Source organism: Sorghum bicolor, chromosome 4 (genome assembly GCF_000003195.3).
Source record: "Sorghum bicolor cultivar BTx623 chromosome 4, Sorghum_bicolor_NCBIv3, whole genome shotgun sequence".
Lineage (NCBI taxonomy): Eukaryota > Viridiplantae > Streptophyta > Magnoliopsida > Poales > Poaceae > Sorghum > Sorghum bicolor.
The window spans coordinates 65,829,172-65,852,480 of NC_012873.2; the positions used below are offsets into that span (position 1 = coordinate 65,829,172).

Below are 23,309 nucleotides of genomic sequence, written 5' to 3' on the forward strand. Positions count from 1 at the left end.
ACGAGACGAATCTTTTAAACCTAGTTACTCTATGATTAGCCTTAAGTGCTACAGTAACCCACATGTGCTAATGATAGATTAATTATACTTAATAGATTTGTCTCGCAGTTTGCTGACGAGCTACGTAATTTGTTTTTTTATTAGTTTGTAAAAACCCTTTCTGACATCCTTCCGACATATCCGATGTGACACCCAAAAAATTTTCATCCTCAATCTAAACAGGGCCTAAGTAATAAGTAACTGCAGGACCACGTAGCCACGTAGGACACGCAGGTCGCCAAATGTCAACGCCTCCCACCACTAATGTCAACGCTTCTTGTTTAGATCCTGAAAATTTTCAAGATTTTCTATTATATCGAATCTTTAGACGCATACATAAAATAGATTAAAAAATAACTAATTATATATTTGTTTGTAATTTTGTGAGATGAATTTTTAAAACTTAATTAATCTATGGTTGAATAATAATAGCTAAGGCCTTGTTTAGTTCCGAAAAATTTTGGAAAATCGACACTGTAGCACTTTCGTTTGTATTTGACAAATATTGTCCAATTATGGACTAACTAGGCTCAAAAGATTCGTCTCGTCAATTTCGACCAAACTGTGCAATTAGTTTTTATTTTTGTCTATATTTAATACTCCATGCATACATTTAAAGATTCGATGTGACGGGGAATGTGAAAAATTTTGCAAAATTTTCTGGGAAGTAAACAAGGCCTAAATATAAACAAAAGTGTTATATTAGCCGAATTTAAAAAAAATTACGAACTAAACAAGGCTAAAATATAATATAGGACACGCACTCACGGCGCCGTGACAGGGCCAGCGTGTCGCGCCGGACCTGCCAGGCTGCCACGCCAGCCTTGGCCGCACAAACAAGTCAACACCGGCCTGCTGCTCGCGGCCGTGTCGGACGGACCCAACCTGGCGTCTGGCGACCTGTTCCACTCCACAAGCCCGGCCCCGGGGGCGCGGCCGGCGTCGGCGTCCCTCTCGCGCCGCGGCTGCGTACGTGGCTTCGCGGAAGTGCCGCGCGGAAGCCGCCGCTCGGTGCCCGCGACCAGGTGCGGCAGCGGCAGGCTGTCGGGCTCGCGCGCGCGGCGTACGCAGCTCGCTGGGGGCGTTGGGCGTGGGCGTGACAGGGCGAACGCTTCAACGCCGGGCGCGCACGGTGACGGACGGGGTCGTGTCGTGCATTGCATGCGGCGTCGCGGAACCACCAGTGAAGCTGCGGTGGGGATCCCCCCTGATCCTGGCACTCGCTGCGGCAGCGATCAAAGTTGCCCCGGGGCCGGCCCGGACGAAACCTTACCGGCTCCGTGGATTGGATTGGATTTGGACGGGACGAGGGGGATGGGCCGAGCGTCGCGTTTGTCGCCGTGCCTGGCGCCTACCATTCGCTAGCGCATCGTCCCCAACCCCGGATGTCCCTTTTGCCCTCTCTCGCAGGTCCCACGTGTGTGTCACGGCGACACGTCAGCGACGGCGAGGACCTGAGGCCGTGGTGAAATTGCTTGGAAACATGCTGCATGGAGATGGAGCCAAGGACAAGTGCCTGGCTCTGCATCGGCGCCATCAGCCGGTGTGTGTGTGCACTGGTGAGTGGTGACCGGTGCAGTGCAATGCAGCGCAACCGCAGAGGAGGAGACGGGGAGTTGACAGGGATTAAACTAGATGATGATTGTTTGGTGCAGATGCAGGATCGGATCGCCATAATCACCAGCCGAAAGAGAGCCTGGAGTGACCCACACACCCACGGCTGCTGATGGCGATTGGAGCGAAAGCATGCGTGTGGGGCCTCCAGTTCAGCCGCCCTTGAGTTGAGGCTTCAGGTTCTGGGAGGGATCCGTGCAGACCATGACTTCTTGTTTGCACCACTTTTCCGAGTACCACCCCCTGATCATGCCATCAAAGGTGCCTGTCCCACGAGAGACGATGATGTGAATTGCCGTGCAGATCCTGTAATGTAATGTGCCCCGCTGCCAATTATTAGTTGGTCTATAGTAGTAGTAGTTTAGTACTATTTGAGCTTTGTACATGGAATAACTTTCCTGGCCATTTTTATATCATCGCAAAATCATTAGTTGAAAAAACAAATAATACGGCAAACCGTTTTATTTACATTTTCTTGGTGAAAGTTGTTGGACCTGCAGTCATATGTAAACCGAATATATATATATATATATATATATATATATATATATATATATAGTTCACTGCTCTGGTTTCAATAATCCACCAGCTGATTGCCACGCAGACTATTTCTTTGTGGTAAAGTTCTGGATGGTGATATGTTAGGCTAGCTAACTGCCATTTACTTACTAAATGCACGCCAATGTATTGCTACCCGCCTCTAAGAAGAATCACCACTGTACTATTACATTACTTTTATAGTTTTAGGCCTTGTTTAGTTCGCAAAATTTTAGTTTTTTTTGGCTAATGTAGGACTTTCGTTTTTATTTGACAAACATTATCCAATCACGGAGTAACTAGGCTCAAAAGATTCATCTCACAAATTTCAGGTAAATTGTGCAGTTAGTTTTTATTTTTATCTGTATTTAATGCTCCATACATACGATCTAATATTCTATGTGACGAGAAATCTTGAAATTTTTTGCGAACTAAACAAGGCCTTATTATGATGACCAGAGGCATGCATGTATGCCAAATTAAAGGTGAGCTGCTTTGCACACCAGCAGCAGAAAAAGAGGTCTCTTTAGACATTGCTTATTTTAACCACTTGTCACTAATCAACAGAAAGCGAGTTCTCGTTCACACTCCGGCACCGGTAAAGACTGCACCAGAAGGTTCATATACGATCTTCTTGTGGTACAAATCCACGGGGAAAAAACCTAGCGTAGCCTGAGGATATAACTAACCGAAGCTAGCTAGCTAAGTTTGGTACGTACAATCAGAAAAGAATATTGTGCTACTTACTTAGCTAGAAATTTGACTACTCGGCGACAAATTGAGCCATGTTATCATGCGTGTATTACTAGTACTTTTTTTTGTCATCTTTGTTTTCGTGGAACTGCATTATGTCGATCCAAAGAAAAGGACGGCAGCAGATATTCACGAGAACACAGAAGCAGACGTACTAGGGAAGATGTAAAATCCTCCGTTCCAAACGAACGATGACCATCAGCAAAACAAAGGAATGCTATTCCTATGAGAAATTTTGCAAGAGGGCCGTAGCTGTGCCAGTACTAGAAGTAAACAAAGATGTTATCATAAAACTTTGATGCTACGAGCTGAACCGAGAGACAGCGATGGATAAATGGGATGATAGAGATATGGCACTTGCTTTTCACGAGTCGATAAGATCTATCGATCAATCCTATTGGTCAGGGGCTGGGGACTCTGGCTTGCTTTCGGCATATGCATATCGTTTTATATGTATATCTTTCGATGTCATGAACTCCATCCTATACTCGTTAGCAGTTTTTTCGTTTCTGGCATAATTAGAATGACAGTTTTTATCTTTTAATGTCCCCACCAGAGTTGAAAAATTGTACGTACGCCAATACGCAACACTTGTATAGTGACCGCTAGCTGAAAACCTCCACCCAAGCACCGTCTTCGTTAGAAAAAGCTCGCTTTCTCACCGGCTCCGAATATAATAAATGAACAGGAAAAAGGGATTAATATATATTGCTTCTTTTTCCATCGCCCTCCTTTTCGTTGCAGCTTCACGTTTGACATTGCAGAAACCAACAAGAAAGCAACGTCGATGTAACTGTCTTGATCACAATTCCAGTGGGATTGAAAAGTACTTTCGCGCTGACGTGGACGCGGGGTGATGGTGATGATGATGAAGGCCCGGCGGCTGTCATCATTACTATGTCATGCATGGCCTCGACAACACGCACACAGCTCACAGGCCAGATCATGTACGCATGGGCATGGTGGTGTTGCGCTGCGCGACGGAAAGCAGTGGGGGCGATCGATCGACTGGCCGTCGCAAGCAGGCCTCCCTAGCTTAGCTAGTCCCAGTTCCCGGCCAGGCGATGCATGCAAGCACCCGTCGCTCTCTCCGGGTCCGGAGCAACAAGTCAACGACGACACCGGCCGGACGGCCTACCACGCACCCATCAGCCTCGGCTGCAGCGTCGCGGTTGCCGACGGAACCAGGCGCCTTTTCGGCTTCAATGCAGCGATATGCGATGATGGCGCCGGGTGCCCGCGACGCCACGCACGGCGGCGTTCGCCCAGCCGGCGGCCAGCCAAGGCGCGACAGCGAGGCCGACGACGACGACAACACTGGACCTGGCCAGTATCGCGACGCGCCGACGTGCACGGCCCCGCCCGCGTACGGACGGACGGACGGACAACAGGTCTTGCGGATTTGTCATTTTTGCTGCCAGGTGTGGACGGGACGATGGGTACAGATAGACGTACTACAGTAGCATCGACGTACGAGTACACTGCTGATGCCTGATGAGTGGTAGTGGCAACAAGTATACCACCGGTACCATGGCGCCAGGGGTCGGCCTGGACGGGCTGATTCGGATTGGCAAACGCGGCAGGGCCACGGATGCAGTGCCGTGCACTACGAGCATCGGCGCCGCCAACATGCTCACGTGGGAACCCGTATGTTCCGATGGCACTTTTTCACGCGCGGAATCGCAAGGGGGAGGGGAGGCGGTGGCGGCGGCGGCGCTCATGCTCATCAGTGAGTGAGTGAGCTTCACGCTAGATCCGTCGAAAGGAACTTGTAGTACTGAAGCACGAGGCGTGCTGTGCTGGGTGCCTAGTGACGTCCTGTGGTCACACACTCTCAACTTGGTTGCTGATGGTGATGGAATGGAAGCCAGGCAGGGGTAGCGTAGCTTTTGTTTACTTCAGGTCAGGTCAGGTGCACAACAAGCGTCCCAGTTTGGCCGCCCAGGTTACTCGGGGGAGGCGTCATCTCGAGAGCACCCGGGGGAATTTTTACTGCGGATGCCAGTTGCGTTCAGAACTACTAACACTGTGGTACTACCACATCAAAGGAGGCAAGGAGCCGAGAACAAAGGGACAACATCACCTTTGGTTGGAGGCGTCTGTCCCGAGCGGAGCCTGCCTGAATGCTGTGCACTGTTGAGAGTGTTGGTGCCTCACTAGTCACTGCCTCGCATTTGGGCACAAAGGAATGGTCCCGGCAGAGATGGCGCGCGAGCGCGATGCTTTCCGCCCTCGATTGGGCGGATACTAGAAAAAGAGGGGCTTTGTCAAAAGCTGGGCTCCGCCGCGACCATCATCCATCGGCTTTGTCAGATTTCCCCTGCTGCTGCCCTGCAAACTGACGTGATTCAGCAACTGGTAACGGGCCGGCTTTTCTGCAAAAGCTACCGCCGGATTTCTGACGGCAGTCAGCGAAGCAGCTGCCAGCGCAAAAAAAAAAGAGTGTTCTCCAGTGATTTCATGGCGCCGAAACCACGGGGGGAGTATGGTCGAACTGGTGGGTGCTGTGCTGTGCTGGGCTGACGGAGTAGATCAGGACTAGTGAGGCGACCAACACTCTCAACAGTGCACAGCATTCAGTGACCTGTGTCTCCGGCGTGCTGGTGGGCCGCGGGATCCGTTGGTGAGGCTGTGGCCCATTTTTCACGTTCCCATGTAGGCTCAACTTTCGGCCATGAATTCCCCAGGCCGAAAGGCCAGGCCACCTTTGCGGATAGGATTAGAGCACGCAGCAGGCCAGGCCATCACGTCTCCACAATTTGATTTTGGTTGCCTTATATCTTTTACTACCTTTTATTAGTGGACAAAACATAAACCTTATTGTATGTTCAAAATAGAGGCTACAGCTAGCTATCTTGTTAGATTTAATTGGGCTTGGGTCAATCTTATTTCTACTAAGGCCTTGTTTAGTTCCCGAAATTTTGGGCCGAATTGCAAAAAAATTTGCAATTTGGCCTTTTGGAAGTAAACGGGCCCGAAATTTTTTGGGCCAATTTCGCAGCCCGAAACGGCGGCTCTGGCAGCCCAATTCCAGGGCGCGGTCGTTCTTTACCCGGGCGCCGCGTGAAACCCTAACCCTTCCGCATTCGCCCACCCGCCGCGCACACCGCCCGCCGCGACGCTCTCCTCTCTCGCGTTCCTTCCCTCCGCCGCCGCGACGCTCTCCTCTCCCCCCGTTGCTTCCCTCCGCCGCCGCGAGGCTATCCTCTCCCTCCGCCGCGACGCTCTCCCCTCCCTGCTGCACACATCCACGCCCAAACATCCACGGCCGGCCGCGAGCGGTGTTATACGCGGCCACCCGCACGAACCCTAGCCCTGCTCTCGTCCCTCCAGTCCGTGCCCTCGGCCGCCGCCTTGCTCTCCTCCGTCGCGTCCGTGTTCCAGCAGTAGATCCACCCTTCTCGTGTACTCTCCTCGCCTGTTCCTTGCGAACCATGGCCGGGCATGGCAGCGGTGGCTTCGACGGCGACCAGGGTGCCTTCAACCGGAGCCACAACAGTGGATCTGGGGCCGGCGGCGTGACGCGGGACTTCTGGGGCTCCTCCGGTCCAAGCCCCTTCGGCTCTGGCGCTGGTTCAAGCTCCTACCCGAACCCGCACCTAGGGTTCGACGGCCTGGACATCAACGCTGGCGAGGAATGGGCGCCAGAAGACGTGGACCACTACGCCGAGCATCTCCGCGGCAGCAGGGACCTCATGCCGCCTCCCGTTCGAGCTCCGTCGGTCGGCGGTTCGCGGCGTCCGTTGTTCCGCCCGCCTCGGCAAGCGCCTTCAACTGAGCCTTCAGCCGAGGACGGCTTCGGCGGCCGACTGTCGCCTGACGGGGGCAGCAACCCCCGATCTGCACGCACGCCATCACGAGGCCGAGGACGCGGTCACCGCGCACACGCATCGGCCGGGAAGGTACAAAACACCCCGCCCCATCTTTGTAAATGTTGCATGTTGTATACTAGTATAGGTTCCTTTTTCTCTTGCTGTATTCATGACTGAGTGAACTGATGTTCATGACATGCTGTTTTTTGTTGAAATATTATTGCCTATCCCTTGCCTTGCAAATTGCAGCTAAGAGTTCTGGCTTTTCTACTGAACTGACGAGCTTCCATAATCCATAGTCACGTTTATATCTAATAATGGAGCAACAAGAGAGGGCTATATGCCTTTTTTTCCTTCGAGAATAAGCTCAAAACATTTCTTGCATGGTCTTTTCAGCATTTATAGCATTATCCTTTTATACCTTTTTCTGTTGCTGTTATCTGCCGTGAAGCTTCCCATGTTTTCTGTTCCATCAATGAATTAGGACACATCTGTTCAACATATTACAGAATTCATTAGTATAGTACATATAACCCCGCGAACAACGCTGCCGCCACAGTGCATGTTGAATTGTACTATAGGTTCCTTGATTCATGTTATATATAATTTCCACCGATCTGCACAGTGCATGTTGAATTTGCCCTCATAGTCTTCTGCAATTATGAGATTACGTTATTCATGTTATATATAATTTGTGCTCTCGGTTATCACGGTTTAGGTCCACAAGAGCAAAGCAAATTGGACAACCGATAACCTAACGAAGTACTGCGAGTGCTATGTTCTAGAGATGCACTATGGGAATTGCCCTGGAGGCCAAATGAACAAATTTGGCTGGAAGGGGTTGAGCAGTAGATACTATGCTGCCACAGGTTTGCTGCACGATAGGGAACAATTGCAGGGCAAGCAGAGGACCCTTAAGAAGCTGTGGAGGTTCTGTAACCTTGCACGTACTCACACTGGAGTTAACATAGATGCTGACGGGTTCATCCAGGCTACAGACAAGTGGTGGAACGACAACGCTACGGTATGTGTCTCATGGACTATACATTGGAATTCACTTGTACATCTCCAACAATATCTAACTGTTTCACTGCCTGCAGGAAACCGAGTTCATGAAGATTAGGTCAAATGGACTGCCTCCGTACTTAGATCAGCTCGACGAGATGTTTGCCGGCAACACAGTTGATGGCTCGTCATCGTACGTTCCAGCTGCTGGTCCAACAACCCAAGTGCATGAAGTTTCATCTGATGACGAAGGACAAGATGACGAGGACACCCGTACCCCTATGAGCCTTGGGACCAAAAGGACAGGAAGCACTAGCACAACTGCTACGAGCCCGAACAAGAAGACAAAGAACACATACGCGAGGGTCATGAACCAGCACATGAACTCGCATTTGGAGCTTGCTAGAGAGAGGCTGGAGGTTCACAAGAATGCCCTGCAGAAAAAAGCACAGGACAAGGAAGCCGCAAGGACAGCTGTGAACTGGAAAATAGCTGAGTGATCTAGGATTGCTGAGCATGAGCTTGGCATTTCTCGAGACACGCCAGCCCTGTTGGACGGACTCCTTGCTCTGGCAGAGAATGAAGCGCAGATGGATTTGTTCCTTTCGTCAAGTGAGACAGTGAGGATACGAATCATCCAGAAGCTCGCCAGCAACCCTCCGCCGGTGGACCCCTAGAACACCTTCCATCTAATGCATGTAGCAATGGCGCCGTAGTTCCACTGACAGTAGTTGCACTGACAGTGTAGAACCTTTTGCTGGAGATGAGGGCCGATGCTTTTGGTTTATCGTTGTATGTTGTAGTGCGTACGTGTGTGTGGTTTTATTTCTTTCTTTTCAAGAACTCTGAACTCTATGTTGTCACTTGTTTGGAAAGACCTTTGAATGTACTAATTTGTTTGATCACCATTCTTTGTTGCATTATGAATTTGTATGTGCTACTATGCTACCTTTGGGGCATTCTGGTAACCTTGAATGTGTTTAACCAAATGCTGACAACTCTGTGCTGTAAATGTGGCAGGCCAAGAGTTCTTGGTATGATGCACGAAGGGAGGAGTTGCTGCAGCAGTTGGAGAAGGAAGAAGATGAGTTGCTGGACCAGATGATGGAAGATGCTGAGGAGGATGAGTTCATCTTTGGTATGTACCAATATGCAATGCATTGTGACAAGTACCTGTCTAGAGCTGAGTATAGAGTTCCTAAAATGAGTGACATTGAATGGGTTCATGCTAAAACGGCCAGTGACAAGTCATGTTACAACATGTTTAGAATGACCCCTACAATGTTCTTTACCTTGCATGACCTTTTATGTGATAAGTACGGTTTGAAATCGACTACCAAGTCGACTTCTTTTGAGGCTCTAGGGATATTCTTATGGATGGTTGGGGCACCACAGTCTGTTAGGCAAGCTGAGGACAGGTTTGAGAGGTCCTTGGGGACTGTCTCAAAAATGTTCAACAGAGTCTTGAATAGCCTTGTGCAGCTAGCAGCAGACATCATTAAGCCAGTTGACCCAGAGTTTAGAACATTGCATCCAAGGCTAACAAATCCTAGGTTTTATCCCCACTTCAAGGACTGCGTAGGGGCTATAGATGGTACTCATGTCCAATGTGTAGTGCCAAATGACATGTTTGTTCAGCACTTGTGCCGCAAGGGAATCACTACACAAAATGTCATGGCTTGTTGTGACTTCGACATGAGGTTCACCTTTGTCAATGCTGGCTGGCCTGGATCTGTTCATGACATGAGAGTGTTCAATGACTCGACAACAACATATAGCGCTGTGTTCCCACATCCACCTCAAGGTACTGACTATTTGATACACATGACCGATTCTAATAGTTGATGACAGTGTGGCTAACTGCTTGTTTGTTCATGCAGGGAAATACTATCTCGTGGACTCGGGCTATGCTAACAAGCAGGGGTACCTAGCTCCTTACAAAGGCAACAAGTACCATCTGCAGGAGTTCCGTGACGGGCCGGAGCCACAAGGTAAAGAGGAAATCTTCAATTATGCGCACTCTAGCCTTAGAAATGTTATTGAGCGGGCATTTGGAGTTTTGAAAATGAAGTGGCGCATGTTGCAAAAGATACCTCCATACGCACCTCACAAGCAGTCCAAAATCATTGTTGCATGTATGGCCCTGCATAATTTTATGAGAAGCAGTGGCATACCAGATAAGCACTTCAATAGGTGTGACAATAATGAGAACTATGTGCCGCGACAAGCGTATGAGAATCAGCCACCTCCTGAGGTTGTGGAAGATGGTCCAAACCCGATGGCTGCATTCCGTGACTCGCTTGCTTATGCTATAGCAACTGGTTCGTAAAAGTGTAGTTATTGTTCACAGGTTTGTTTATTTGATTGCAGAGGTTTGTGAGTAATTTTTGTACGACAGTTTTGAATTCATGCGAGTATCTGTGAATGTTTGAGGACATATATGAGCTGTGATGTTTATTGTAACATTGTTGAGCCCATTATGTGGTTGTAATAGGAAATAAATGTTGTAATAGGATGATTACAGTTTTGTTGTAATAAAGTGTGCATGAACAGTGCCTGTGATTTTGTGTATAATTCAATGTACGCATGTTGTGCATGGTGGCCAAGCAGTGGAACAGCAGCATCAATGTCAACCTGCATGTGCATGGGGTTGCATGGCAACCATTTAATGCAGCTGCATTACTTGCAGTTTTGTAAAATATTTTGGTAAGTAAACAGCAAAAGCAAAAAAGTTGTTGTCAGGTTTTTGGTGTGCTGAACATTCTCTTTGGGATTTTGCAATTTTGCAAAATAGTTCAGGAACTAAACAAGGCCTAAATCATGAGGCTATAATAAATTCTACTTGTAATAAGGTTGATGGGAGTGAAGTATGATGGACCGAGTGATGGAGACAGATATTTCCCTACTTTAATATAGATACGGACTAGCAAGCATACCCTTGCATCAGAAAGTATAGCTTAGACCACTCATGTCTAGGTGCACGCTATTCTAACTCGTATTACCTTGTCACATATGGGATAATAAATCAGTTAGACTCCTAACTGGTACTCTTGGTAAATCTAATAAGAACTCTTACTCGAGGGAAAAGAAGAGAAAACATACCAATATAGAGTCAACGACCACATTTGAAGGAAGAAATGCTCTTTTTTATAATTATTAGTATTAATATTATCATTCTTACTTTTCTTCTTATTTTCCTCCTTCTCCTTCGTATTATTTGTGTCAATCAGACATTGCATACATGGTTATCATGCATCCATCAAAAAGTTTATTGCAAAAATTCTATGTAAAATCTGGTATCCCCTCCTAATAACATTTAGCACATATCGATCCTTGGTTACATGGAGTGACACATGAAACAAAGGTTCAAATCTTGGTAGGAGTTAGCCTCTATGTTGGGCAATATGGTTTAGCCGAAATGATAGTGTGTCGATAAGCAAAAGATTTATTCATATATACAGATGTATTCAGGACCACACACTGAATGAGATTTTGAACACTTCTTCAAAAAGAAGAAGATCAGGATCTTATGAAAGAGCTATTATTTTTTATTTTATTGTTGGTGCAGTTGTTGTAATAATCGACTAAAAGTACACTCCTCCAATCCTAAAATATAAGGTGTTCAAGCGATATTTAGATAAATCAAGGAGCATGACAAAGAACATCTTGCCCCTCACCAATTAGGTTTGATTTTTGGCGACGCCAATTTTAAGAGAAACCTCCATCGCTCCTGCCAAAAGAGACATAGAAGAGAAGAACCAAAAATATCTTGTGTTTTGTATGAATTTTGATATTTTGTATCTGTTATACTCCTTTTCAGGCACAAACGGATACAATTCTCACTTTTTGAGGATTCAAACAATTGAAGTTTAACCAAAGTTACAAAAAATTAGTAATTTTTATTATACAAGATAAGTAACATTACATTAATTATGAGATATATTTTCATAGTAAATTTAATTGGAGACACAAATGTTAATACATAAAATTTGTCAAATTAAGCTAATTTGACTTGCATAAGCTATATTGTTTTTTTTCCTGAGGAACGCATAAGCTATATAGTTGCATCCTTTTGTGATTGGAGGGAATATTTCACTACAGGAGGAGTATTTTTGGAGGAGTTACTAGTAGGAGGTAAAACGAGGTTAGCGTAGGATTTGTTGATTTCTGCTGTATATGGGCCGGCAGGCCACGCGCAGGAGTAAAAGAAGCTTTACTGGCTTCAGCTGGGATCGCCGGCCTGGCCCATCTCTCTGACGGATTCTCGCTTTGCGGAGACCCGAAGGCATCCTCCCGAGACCCGATTCCCCGACGCCCCGTCACAGAGACGAGAGACGGCACAACCCTTGCTGCCGTCCTGGTCGCCACTCGGCCACACCAACCCCAACACCTCTTCCTCCTCCGCTCTCCCCCGACCCACTACAGGCGAGGAAGGCGACTCCTTCCTCGCGGCCGCCCGCCTCGACCCCGACCCCGACCCCGATCGCTTCGCCTCCGCGCGCCGCCGCCGCGCGCGCAGTGTCCATCAACACGGCCGCCCTCCGTGTGTGGGGCGCATCTGGTGCTACCTCGCCGGGCTAGGGTTGGCTTTACCCCCGTCTACCTTTTCCGTCTCGTCTGACGCGCGCAGGCTCCGTGCACGCGGTCGTCGGCTCTCGCTCCGGTTCTGACTGCGCGCCGTCCCCCGCTTGCTCCCTCCTGCTACGGGTGGGCCACTGCTGCCGTCGCGTCCACCGACGAATTCCCCTACAGGTTCGGCCCCCATCAGACTCCGGCCTCTTCGGTCCCCCCCCCTTTCCCAGATCTGGCCACTTGATAGCTCCATCGAATTCGTTCGTGTGTTCCTTTGATCCCGCGAGGTTACTGAATTGCTTGGATGTGGTTTATGTCTTAATTTTCCTGCGTAGTCCGAATTCATATGTTTGTTGTGGGTCCATTTTTTTTTACTTTTTTTTATGTTCAGATTTATATTGTCGTTGTAGTGGATGCATCCTGACAGTGAAAACTGTACTGTTCACAGTCGGATAGAGGCTGCAGCTAATGTCGTTCACTTCTCGACTGCCAATCTACCAGTGATTGGGGATACCAGTCTTGTAGATTGGGTATAAGATTAGACCTCCACATTTTGATGATGTGGGTGCTACGAGTGATCTGTTATAAATTAGACCATCGATGCTATGGGCAGCAGAGGAGGGAAGAAGGTTTTGTTTCGACTTCGGATGGAGTGAGAAGGGTGGTTGTAAGACTTGTTGGTTGAACTGTCAGTTGTCCTTTGTTAGAGTTGGCTTCTGTCTGACCCCTTCGTTCTGCTAGGTTGGCTGAATCAGTTTGGCTGAGCAGGAAGATAAAACAAAAATGGACAAGTAGGGTGGACTGTCTGGATCCTTTGCTTCTTGAACATCTCTTCTGATGTTGTATTCCTGTTGATTGTTAATGTAAATAGGGAATGCCTTGGTACCAAAAAAAAAAAAAAACTAATGGGATGTGCTCAATGGTTTAGAAAGACATGGCACCCTTTAATATGGTGAATCGAACCAATCTGTCCTACCCCCATGAATTTTCCTATTTCGTTATTTATGAGACTCTTTAATTTTATTTGCCCTTCACTGGTTTGGGCGCCTATAAAATAAAATAGTACGCCTCCATATGCTTTCCAGTATTTCCCCAGCTTATTTGTTACTCTTTTCTTTCTAGTGTTTTGTGCATTGATTCTTCCTTGAGAATTCAAGTATTAAACTCTTCTCAGCCCAAATGAAAAGTTGTACTTTTTTGTGGTTGTGAACTTGTGTTAGCCTGGCTAAGCAACTGGTTGTTGCTGTAACGAAAAAATTGATACCATTCCATAGACCAAAGTGTCATTATGCTATCATGCACAATTTGTAATTTTCTATTGCTGCCTTTTATATGTACTAATTAGTAATTACTGGTCTCATGTTAAACGAACATATAACCATTTTAGCCTAACTCAAAAACAAAGGCAGTGTACTTATTATGGCAATATATTTAGCCCATATTTTTTTTAATTTCTTGGGCCTTGGCCATATTATGTTCGGTAACCATTTTGTCTTCAACCTAACTAATTGGGTATTTTCTTGTGAAAATATTCATAATGCCATCGAATTTTGAATGATATTTCTGAATTGGTTCAGTATGTGTAATTAAATTTGTTTGTTTCTTTATCGGTCCATACCGCAGACTAATGTTTCTTTTTTCCTTGTGGCCTCGCAGAGCAACTATCTTGGAGTTGGAGATCTATACCTGAAGATTCATTTGAAATCTGGAAGCTTCTGTTGTTGGGTACAGAGAAATATTTCCTGCCTTTTGAGGAAGACTGCAGATCTTCTAAATGTGAAATTTGCTTCTTTTCTTGTCTACTCCTGAATGCTGATGAACTCAGCCTCTCACGTTACTTAGCTCAAGGTCGTACTGGTACGGACACTGAGGATGGAGCAAGCAACAGGTGTAAGTGGTCCTGAGCACATAATTGATATTCCAAGGGAAATTGGTCCTTCTGCTTCGGTTTCTCGTAGTGTTGGTAGAGAGAACCATGAAGAATTGAATCCCGTGGACAGGCCTTCAACAAGAGCTCTAGTACCTGCCTTGCAGGCACCATCAGCAATAGGTGCCGTACCTAATGCAGGGCAGACTTCAGGCACTAGGAGAAATGATAACTATGTTCGTCGGCACAGAAGCCCTTTGAATTCTGGACTGTGGATTTCAATTGAAGTTATCGTCAATGTGAGCCAGATTGTAGCTGCCATTGTTGTTCTTTGTCTGTCAAGAAAGGAACACCCACAAGCTCCATTACTTGAGTGGGTTATAGGTTACACTGTTGGTTGTTTCGCCACGTTACCACATCTCTATTGGCGCTATATACACCGTAATATTGTAAATGGTGAGCATGAACCAGCACATGCACCTCAGGGGTCTGCTCATAACAACTCAAACGAAGCCACTCATGCTGCAAGTGCATCAGAACGCCGTAGAAATGCTGCACGAAATGCTGTGCTTGCTAATCCTAGGTACCCCTACCTTCTTTTTTCGTAAAAAAATGGATTGATATTTACAATGAATATGATTGACTGTCACTTGTTTTTGTTCATTTATGCTAAATGACTATGCATTAAATATGAATGCACTATGCCATCTGCAGGATTAATGCGCTGTTTGACCACTTCAAGATGGCCCTGGATTGTTTCTTTGCCGTCTGGTTTGTTGTTGGAAACGTGTGGATATTCGGTGGCCGTTCTTCTGCTGCTGATGCACCAAACTTGTACAGGTAAATGCAAACTATTCTTCCATGGATGAGATGCCATCTCATTATCCTGTTGCTAACTTTTACTTCCCACCAGGTTGTGCATTGTGTTCCTCACTTTCAGTTGCATTGGGTATGCCATGCCGTTCATCCTCTGTGCAATGATATGCTGTTGTCTTCCCTGCATTATATCTGTTATGGGTTTTAGAGAAGATACAAACAATACAAGGGGTGCTACCTCAGAATCTATCAATGCTTTGCCTACATATAAATTCAAAACCAAGAAACGCCGCCATGGTTCAGGAAGTGAAGCTGAAGGACAAGAAGGAGGGATAGTGGCTGCAGGGACTGACAAGGAGCGATCGCTTTCTGCTGAAGACGCTGTACGTCTATCTTGAATTTTTAGGAGTTTTTTTTAATCATCACTTATTTGTTTTCTTATTACTCTTTGGTATTGCAGGTTTGCTGCATTTGTCTTGCAAAGTATGCGCACAATGATGAGCTCCGTGAACTTCCATGTGCACACTGTTTCCACAAGGATTGTGTTGATAAATGGCTTAAGATAAATGCACTTTGCCCTCTATGCAAATCTGAGATAGCGGGCTCGTCTGGTACTTCTGATGCTCGTCAATTAGATCAGAACGCCATTCCTGTGCAGGAGATCGAAATGCATTAGGTTGGTCTGCTCTCTCAGCTTTTCACATAAGAATACATCTGATTGTGGCTCCCCGTCTTCATGTATAAAGTTGGAGATTGATGTATGGAATGTAGTGACACATAGTTTTTTTTAATCACTGCTATCTTGGAGAAGTTACAGCTATTCTCGCTGTCATCCAACAAGCCAATACTACCCAGGTTTTCCCAACATCGTGGATTGCACCTTATGTTCTGTTCTGTTGACGACATTGCGTGACTTCTTTTGAGTCCCTACTTTCAAGTGTGAAGCAGGCAGGCGAGATTCTTTAATCACGTGATCCTAGTGATTCATGCATGAAATTGAAGTTACGAAATTCAGTTCATGACAAAATCTGGTAAGAGCCTGTTCTGCGCTTCTGCTTGATATGAGGCTGAGAGCTCTATGAATAATAACGGATGTCACCTGTTTGAATATGTCCATTTTCTATTGGTAGGCTCGATATGGAGCTATAATTGTACATGATAGGAGATGAATCTTTCTTTTTTCACTTGTGCAAAGTTATGATTAAACACTAAAATTTGGTAGTCTCAGTCGGTCAGTCCTTGTTGGTGCTGCTACGACACGTTGGTTGAATATTCTTAGGTGCCCGCTGATGCTGTTGATCAAACTAGGTACACAAGCATTGGCAGAGTTTGGAACTGACCTGGCTGTGCCAGCGGGTAAAGGTGGCATATACTCCCTGTATCCGAAAAATAGATGATGTTATGAGATATGTGTTAGTTAATTTTTTTAAACTTTGATTAGATTTGTACAAAATATGTGTAAATTTATATCTTCAAATAAATTTATTATGATAGTATATTCAATGATAGAGTAATTTATGAGATGAATTTTTTAAGCCTAATTAGTTTATGATTAGACATTAATTGTTAAATACAATGAAAATGCTTAAACTATAACACCCCAAAAAACACCCTCTAAAAACATGGCTTCAGAGTAATTTGCCAGACAAATCTTTTGAGCGTATGATGGACACTAATGGTTAAATAAAACGAAAATGCTATAGTACCAGTTAAACTTTAGCAACCTCAGCAACCTCAACCAAACATGCCTGGGAGTTAAACTTTAACAACCTCAACCAAACATCTCCTTAGACTTCGGGTAGATTGGAAGCAACATGACTAAAAACCACTCCCATATACCCACTACTTCAATCCGTGGATCTTGTTAGGATTGTGTTTAATGTATACAATACTTGACTATTTACAAATTCTGGGAGGGGGTCGTGTGACTCGCGATCGCGTCGAGGTTTTGTCCATAAATGAAAGGCCATGAGGGCTGAGATTGAGATAAAAAAAAAAATACTTGACTATTTACACTTGCGAGTTGCGACTTGAATTGGCCATACTTTTTATCATTATTAGGAGAGACACCACAGTTATAGCTGTGAGATGACTTAGCGACTGGTAAAGATTCCATACATAGACCTAGTAGTGTGCATCCCTTTCTTCTCCAACTTCCAAATAAAACTGTCTTGGAAATCCTTTACCGTCATCTGATTTAGTTAATTTAAGGTTTGTCAGAATTCTAATCCCCAATCCACCTCTTATCAGCAATCTTGTTCGCTTGAGTTTATTTAGCACTATTTTTCAACGTTGGAGTAGTGTTTCATTCTCACAACTAATCCTGTTCGGCTGGCTGAAAAAAATGACTGATATTGATTTGTTGTGTGAGAAAACATTATTCCATGGCTAAAAAATAATAATGATAAGTTAAGTGAATTCGTTAAAACTTCTTGTCTTGACGTTCCCATATCTCCAAATCCTCGGTCCTACATATATTCTCAAATTTGACCATGGCCTACTGTAGCACTTTCGTTTGTTTGTGACAAATATTATCCAATCATAGACTAACTAAGATCAAAAGATTCATCTCGTGATTTACAGCTAAACTGTGTAATTAGTTTTTGTTTTCGTCTATATTTAATGTTTCATGCATGTGCCACAAGATTCGATGTGACGGGAAATCTTGAAAACTTTTTGGTTTTCAGGGTGAACTAAACAAGGCCCATGTGATATTTTTGGATCTAATGGCATCCATTGGTTGAAGTGTCCCCACACATAGATGATGGGATGATACTTAGAGAGTCAACCCCCTGAGGTCACATTCTCGATCATGGGACTTTACACCCATGGGGATCCCGAGATATTTCATGGGGAGATAGCCCCTTGAGCAACCCGGACCTCTTCATATATGATTGCCTTCACTCTTATGATAATTGATTTTAAAGCCTGACATCCATTCGAAGCAATTTAACAAACACTTTAGGTTCCTTAATGGACTGTCGTCACATCCTGTCATAATAACCGTGCCATCAATAATACTACAATTGAGTGAAACTCCCTGGGGACAAATGAGGTAGGACCCCTTGATGAACCCCTTCTGGTTTGCTTTAGCTATATGTGGTCCAGTGCATCGGCAGCCATGTTGAACACTAATAGATCACCCTGTTGTAGTCCACCTGTGTCACTAACCACGACAACTAAACTTTCAAGTCAAATTGTCTGACAGTTTCCGCCCAAAATATAATCTAGTAGTATTAGACAGTTTGACATTACATCAATAGTGGTAATTCTTTTTTTAATCTCCCAGCACAAAATTTGGAAAAAGTAAAACAAGCAAACAATGTAACAACAAATTGGAGAAAATAATCAATTATTGTAGACCACCTCAGCTTATTACTTGGGTGCAACACTCTCACTACAGTAAATAAGAGCTAATAGATTGACTAAATGACTGTTTATACATCCATACAAACGGTGAAGGCAATACAGAAAAAGTAGCCGCATCTCGACTCAAGCATACAGTTTCACTATATTGCCTGGTCTGTTACACTATAAACTCTATCCTGCGCAATTAACTCTGATTTTTGCACTTGCAACCTACTACTATCACGTACCTTAAATTTTCTTCATTTGAGCTCAAGTTGTATTCGCTACCAAACAAAAGACTGGAGCAGCACCTCCAGTTGCTAGCGCTTCAGCAGTGTCTCGGTTTGTTTCAAAGCCAAGTGATTTGGAGGTAGCTCATGAAAAATAGTGAGCGTGATTCTTTGTTCAGGTACTTACATCAGCTTCATCCAGTGACGAAGACAAATAGTTCAAGATGAAATCATCTAGATCTCCTTCTAGAACTGAATCAGGATCAGATACTTCATAGTTCGTCCGGAGATCTTTGACCATACGGTATGGCTGACAAAAGACAACAAGAACAATTATTTATTTACTAATATATGTTAACACTATACAGGGTGCTCACAGAAATAATAGTAAATATTGATGTTTACACTTAAGAGATCCCTCTCTACTCCATATTGTAGCTCATTAGAAAAATCATGACAGAAATAAGAATATGTAAAGAAAGATTTATGTTCTCTTTTTTCAAAACTTCATTAGGTAGAAAGATAATGTCAGAAAGTTTAGATCAAAACATGTGATTAATGTATCCATAAAGCACCTGAAAGTAGTCATTAATTTGCAGCTTCTTGATTTTTAAAAATCCTGAGATAGGTACGGAAACAAAACAGAAATAGAAAGATTAACTCTATACACAGCTTAAAGGGAACACTGAGAACACAGATAATGCTACTGAGAGGTCACAGTGGTATTTTAAATGGAAAGCTTACATGAAGAACATAAGATCTTATTTGGTTGCCCCAGCTGATTTCGTTGAGTGATTGTGTGTGCTCTGCATTCATCTGTGCTTGGCGGGCAATCTCAAGCTGATCAAGACGAGATTGGAGCACTGCCATTGCTGATGCCTTGTTCATGTGTTGTGATCTGCATTTCTCAATCAGGAGTATAGCACTTTACATTTACGTTTATAAACATTCAACAATAGAAATAGCATAACGAGTAAAGAATAAACTTGTGAGATCCAAACGAGAAGACATCAAATTTACCTTTCATTTTGAGATGTTGCACTTATACCAGTTGGAATGTGCACAATTCGAATGGCACTCTCTGTAGTGTTGGCATGCTGACCACCAGGGCCACCAGAACGGAAACGTTCTATCCTAAGATCAGAATCTTTGATCTGGTATCGGCTAGAGGCATCCCCAAGAATAGGTATTACAGCAACAGCTGCAAAGGAAGTGTGCCGCCGTTTTCCACTGTCAAATGGAGAAATTCGCACTAATCGGTGAACTCCTACTTCAGCTTTAGCATATCCAAATGCATATTCACCATCAACTTTGATAGTGGCCCTCTGGAAAAAGCAGCTGCTTAAGATCAGTTCCTTTTTTTTTTGCTAACCTAAATACTACTCAGATCAGAAAACAACTGTTTCAGATGGAATAGATTTTATAGTAAAAAACCTGTATGTTCAGCAGCACATACTAGTGAGAAAAACAACCTTGATTCCTGCTACTTCACCAGGCATCTCTTCAACCACAGTGACTGTATATCCTCGTCGCTGGGCCCATGACTTATACATGTTCATGACCATTGCAGCCCAGTCCATGCTCTCAGTGCCACCAGCCCCTGCCTGAACCTGAAACCATCGTCATAAGGAATCACCTGCTGAAAACCTCATTAGGAAAGCAAAAGATGAGCATTAGCGCCTCAACTACAAGTGCTCTAGATGGAGCAGTTAGCTGAAAATTCTTGCAAACATAACGAAATTATTAAGGGAGACACTAACTAAACCTCAATGAAGCAAGAACAAGAATCATTGTCTCTAGAAAGTAACGCATTGAGTTCTTTCTCCTTTGCACTTATTCTCATATCGGCTAAAGCCCTCATGCTTTCCTGCACAAAACAGTTGAAACAGATAGATGGTTTGTACAATGAATGGAAAATGGATCTGTGCTGTATTTCAAGCTTTACATCATATAATGAGCCCTGTACTGACCATCTCAAGTTCATTATCATTTTCTTCACGTGCAAGCCGTAGCATCTCAATGTGTTCAATCAATTCCTGCTCAAGTTGGTTCACTGACTTAATCTTGCCCATGAGCTCACCCTGCTCACGGCTAACCCTCCCAGCAAAAACTGGATCTTCCCAGAGATCTGGCCTCTCCAACACCACAGCCAATTGCTTTGTTCTCTCAAGTATCCATCCCCACTGAACAAATCAAAACAATGCCCAATTAGTGAGCATAAACACACTCCACACAGAACGTGTTCGCTCAAATGCCTGAATGAATTAAGAACCTAAGCTACACATCCTTGGCGCAACAATAGAAGACAGTTCGGGTGTCAAGTGAATATTGGACCTTGAGGCGCTTCTTGATGAGCTTGACTGACTGCGCGACGGCGGCGGCATGGCTGCGCCAATCGCTCTCGGCTTCGGGAAGAATCGTCCACCCCTTGTCGGCGATCGAGTCTATCGTCAGTCCGTCAGCGGTCATCGGAGCCTCCGCCACCGCCTCCGTGGACGGAGAGGAGAACCACCGCACCGGAACGCGGAGGAGAGTGGAGTTGGCGGCGTGGGGGAGGCCATCAGTGGGCCCCAGGAGGGCCGCCAAGGCGGCGCCATGGGTGAGGAGGCAGTGAGTAGTTCCTGGCCTCTTGCGGTGGAGGTGGGAGACGAGGCGCGCCGCCGCTGATCTGGTGAAGAGGCGGGAGGCCATTTTCGTGGGCTTCGACGTGCTCGCCGCCGCTATGTAGCTCACCTCGCGCACAGGCACAGTGAAGGGTCGTCTTGGCTGCCACGGTGACAAGGTGAAAGTAAAATAGGAACGAATACTATGGCCTTGTTTAGTTTCAAAAATTTTGCAAAATATGAATAGTACCACTTTCGTTTGTATTTGATAAATATTATCCAATTATGTACTAACTAGACTCAAAAGATTCGTCTCGTCAATTTCGACCAAACTGTGCAATTAGTTTTTATTTTCGTCTATATTTAATACTTCATGCATGCGTCTAAAGATTTGATGTGACGGGAAATCTGAAAAATTTTGTAAAATATTTTGGGAACTAAACAAAGCCTATATAGAAACATGATCAACTATAAAACAAATAAAGAGACAAGGGAACAATAGTCATTTCTCGTGTCATGTACATAGTAGAGGGATGAGTTGACCTACCACTTTGTCCAAAGTGGCAAATAAGTTGTATAATTATTGTCTATTTGATAATATTATAAGGACAAAACTAAGGTCGGTAAGGCCTTGTTTAGTTTCCAAAAAATTTCAAGGTTTCTTATCACATCAAATCTTGTGGAACATGCATGAAGCATTAAATATAGATAAAATAAAAACTAATTTCATAGTTTGTCTGTAAATCGCGAGATGAATCTTTTGAGCTTAGTTGGTCTGTGATTGGATAATATTTATCAAATAAAAACAAAATGCTACAGTACCCAAAAAAAGAAAATTTTAGGAACCGAACAAGGCCTAAGTGAAGGAGTGTGAACCATTAAAAAAAAGCAAACATTCATGGGGGTGCTAGACGGCCCGAGCCTTGAAAATGGCTGGCTAGGGGTTGGGAAGGCGACTCTATGGTGGTAGTCAGTCAACGACTGAGAAAAGGAGTAGCCGAAGAGAGGAGGGCTCCACCACAGAGAGTTAGAGAAAAAAAATGTGGCACCTGGTTCATGGAAAATAGGGGTTGGGATACATAAATGAGAGGTTGATAGAATTTATCGTATATGTGTTAAGCATTGGGATGGGAATATAAAAGATGGATTGAGATACATGTATGAGACGACTTTTTCTTGTGATTTATAAACAGTTATAGGGGTAGTTATATAGGAAAATAGATCATGATCTGGGTAACACATAGCAACAAAGAGCGGGACAATGAAGATAACACATGCATGGTATGATCAAGATAGGGTTGTACTCTCTTCGTCTCAAATTATAAGACGTTTGACTTTTTTAACACTAAGTTTGATCATTTGTTTTATTTAAAAATTTATACAAAATATTACTTTTTTATCGTGGCTTAGTTTATTAATAAAAACTCTTCAAAAATAATTTAAATTTGACTATATTTATATATTTTTTTAAATCAAACGAGTTGTCAAACTTAGAATAAAAAAGTACAAGACCAATGCTTGCCTCACCAGGACGCTGGAGCTGCCACTCCCTTGTATGGTTGAGGCCGACGCTTGCATAAATTAAAAAAAACAAGTTTCTATTTTTTATAGTGTTATTATAATACTCGATACTAGAAGAATACCCCACGCGTTGATGCGGGAATGTGATAGATTACGTGTCTTACTGATGTGGGCAAACAAAATACTTAATGTGTCTTACTGACGTGGACATTACAATTGTATTTTACTAGATTTTAGTTGTTTGTGATAGTGCATTACTTAGTTATTAGACAACTTGTATATTGAGAGAAATATAGTGTGGATATTATAATTCCATAAAATAGTGAATTTTTAATTGTATATAATAGTAAATTATTTAGTTAGACAGTTTACATACTAAGAAAAATAGGTAGTGAGGTTAGCATAAAATAAAATAGCCGACGTGAAATCCAAACTTTATGTCCTGCATTTAAACAATGTCACATATTGATGGCCGGCGTTCTGTCCACAGAAGACGGCGTGGAAATTGAGGCCTTGTTTAGTTGTGAATTTTTTTTTGACACTGTAGTATTTTTTTATATTTAACAAATATTATTTAATTATAGATTAACTA

At 44.2% G+C, this 23,309-nt stretch overlaps 3 protein-coding genes across 4 annotated transcripts; 2 read left to right on the plus strand and 1 right to left on the minus strand.

The window, feature by feature from the left end:
• Positions 6,378–10,089, plus strand: LOC8081958. Its single transcript, XM_021459618.1, has 6 exons — positions 6,378–6,650; positions 7,474–7,779; positions 7,856–8,236; positions 8,781–8,898; positions 9,376–9,564; positions 9,641–10,089. The coding sequence occupies exons 1-6, from the start codon at positions 6,378–6,380 to the stop codon at positions 10,087–10,089; spliced, it is 1,716 nt and encodes a 571-aa protein (XP_021315293.1).
• Positions 12,089–16,229, plus strand: LOC110434902 (E3 ubiquitin-protein ligase At1g63170-like). 2 transcript variants are annotated; one of them, XM_021459819.1, is made up of 6 exons: positions 12,093–12,512; positions 13,989–14,057; positions 14,175–14,782; positions 14,914–15,039; positions 15,113–15,398; positions 15,476–16,229. In XM_021459819.1, exons 3-6 carry the CDS (start codon positions 14,205–14,207, stop codon positions 15,689–15,691), a joined length of 1,206 nt encoding a protein of 401 aa, XP_021315494.1. In that variant the 5' UTR covers positions 12,093–12,512; positions 13,989–14,057; positions 14,175–14,204; the 3' UTR covers positions 15,692–16,229. The 2 variants fall into 2 exon arrangements, with proteins under 2 accessions (XP_021315493.1, XP_021315494.1); XM_021459818.1 differs by having other exon boundaries at positions 12,089–12,512; positions 13,989–14,782.
• Positions 17,982–21,356, minus strand: LOC8082710 (peptide chain release factor PrfB2, chloroplastic). The gene is made up of 7 exons (XM_002454629.2): positions 20,928–21,356; positions 20,564–20,776; positions 20,359–20,460; positions 20,066–20,203; positions 19,614–19,918; positions 19,338–19,491; positions 17,982–18,903 (listed from the first exon to the last, which is right to left on the minus strand). Exons 1-7 carry the CDS (start codon positions 21,282–21,284, stop codon positions 18,769–18,771), a joined length of 1,404 nt encoding a protein of 467 aa, XP_002454674.1. The 5' UTR covers positions 21,285–21,356; the 3' UTR covers positions 17,982–18,768.

Excerpts from the sequence above, each read along its gene's own strand:
- LOC8081958 (XM_021459618.1), top strand. The coding sequence starts at position 6,378 with ATGGCCGGGCATGGCAGCGGTGGCTTCGACGGCGACCAGGGTGCCTTC. Across the intron at positions 7,780-7,855 it reads GGTGGAACGACAACGCTACG|GAAACCGAGTTCATGAAGAT; the intron begins GTATGTGTCTCA and ends CACTGCCTGCAG. Across the intron at positions 8,237-8,780 it reads AGGAAGCCGCAAGGACAGCT|GCCAAGAGTTCTTGGTATGA; the intron begins GTGAACTGGAAA and ends TAAATGTGGCAG.
- LOC110434902 (XM_021459818.1), top strand. The coding sequence starts at position 14,205 with ATGGAGCAAGCAACAGGTGTAAGTGGTCCTGAGCACATAATTGATATT. Across the intron at positions 14,783-14,913 it reads GCTGTGCTTGCTAATCCTAG|GATTAATGCGCTGTTTGACC; the intron begins GTACCCCTACCT and ends TGCCATCTGCAG. Across the intron at positions 15,399-15,475 it reads CGCTTTCTGCTGAAGACGCT|GTTTGCTGCATTTGTCTTGC; the intron begins GTACGTCTATCT and ends TTGGTATTGCAG.
- LOC8082710 (XM_002454629.2), bottom strand. The coding sequence starts at position 21,284 with ATGGCCTCCCGCCTCTTCACCAGATCAGCGGCGGCGCGCCTCGTCTCC. Across the intron at positions 20,204-20,358 it reads CTTGTTCTTGCTTCATTGAG|GTTCAGGCAGGGGCTGGTGG; the intron begins GTTTAGTTAGTG and ends CGATGGTTTCAG. Across the intron at positions 18,904-19,337 it reads TAAGATCTTATGTTCTTCAT|CCATACCGTATGGTCAAAGA; the intron begins GTAAGCTTTCCA and ends GTCTTTTGTCAG.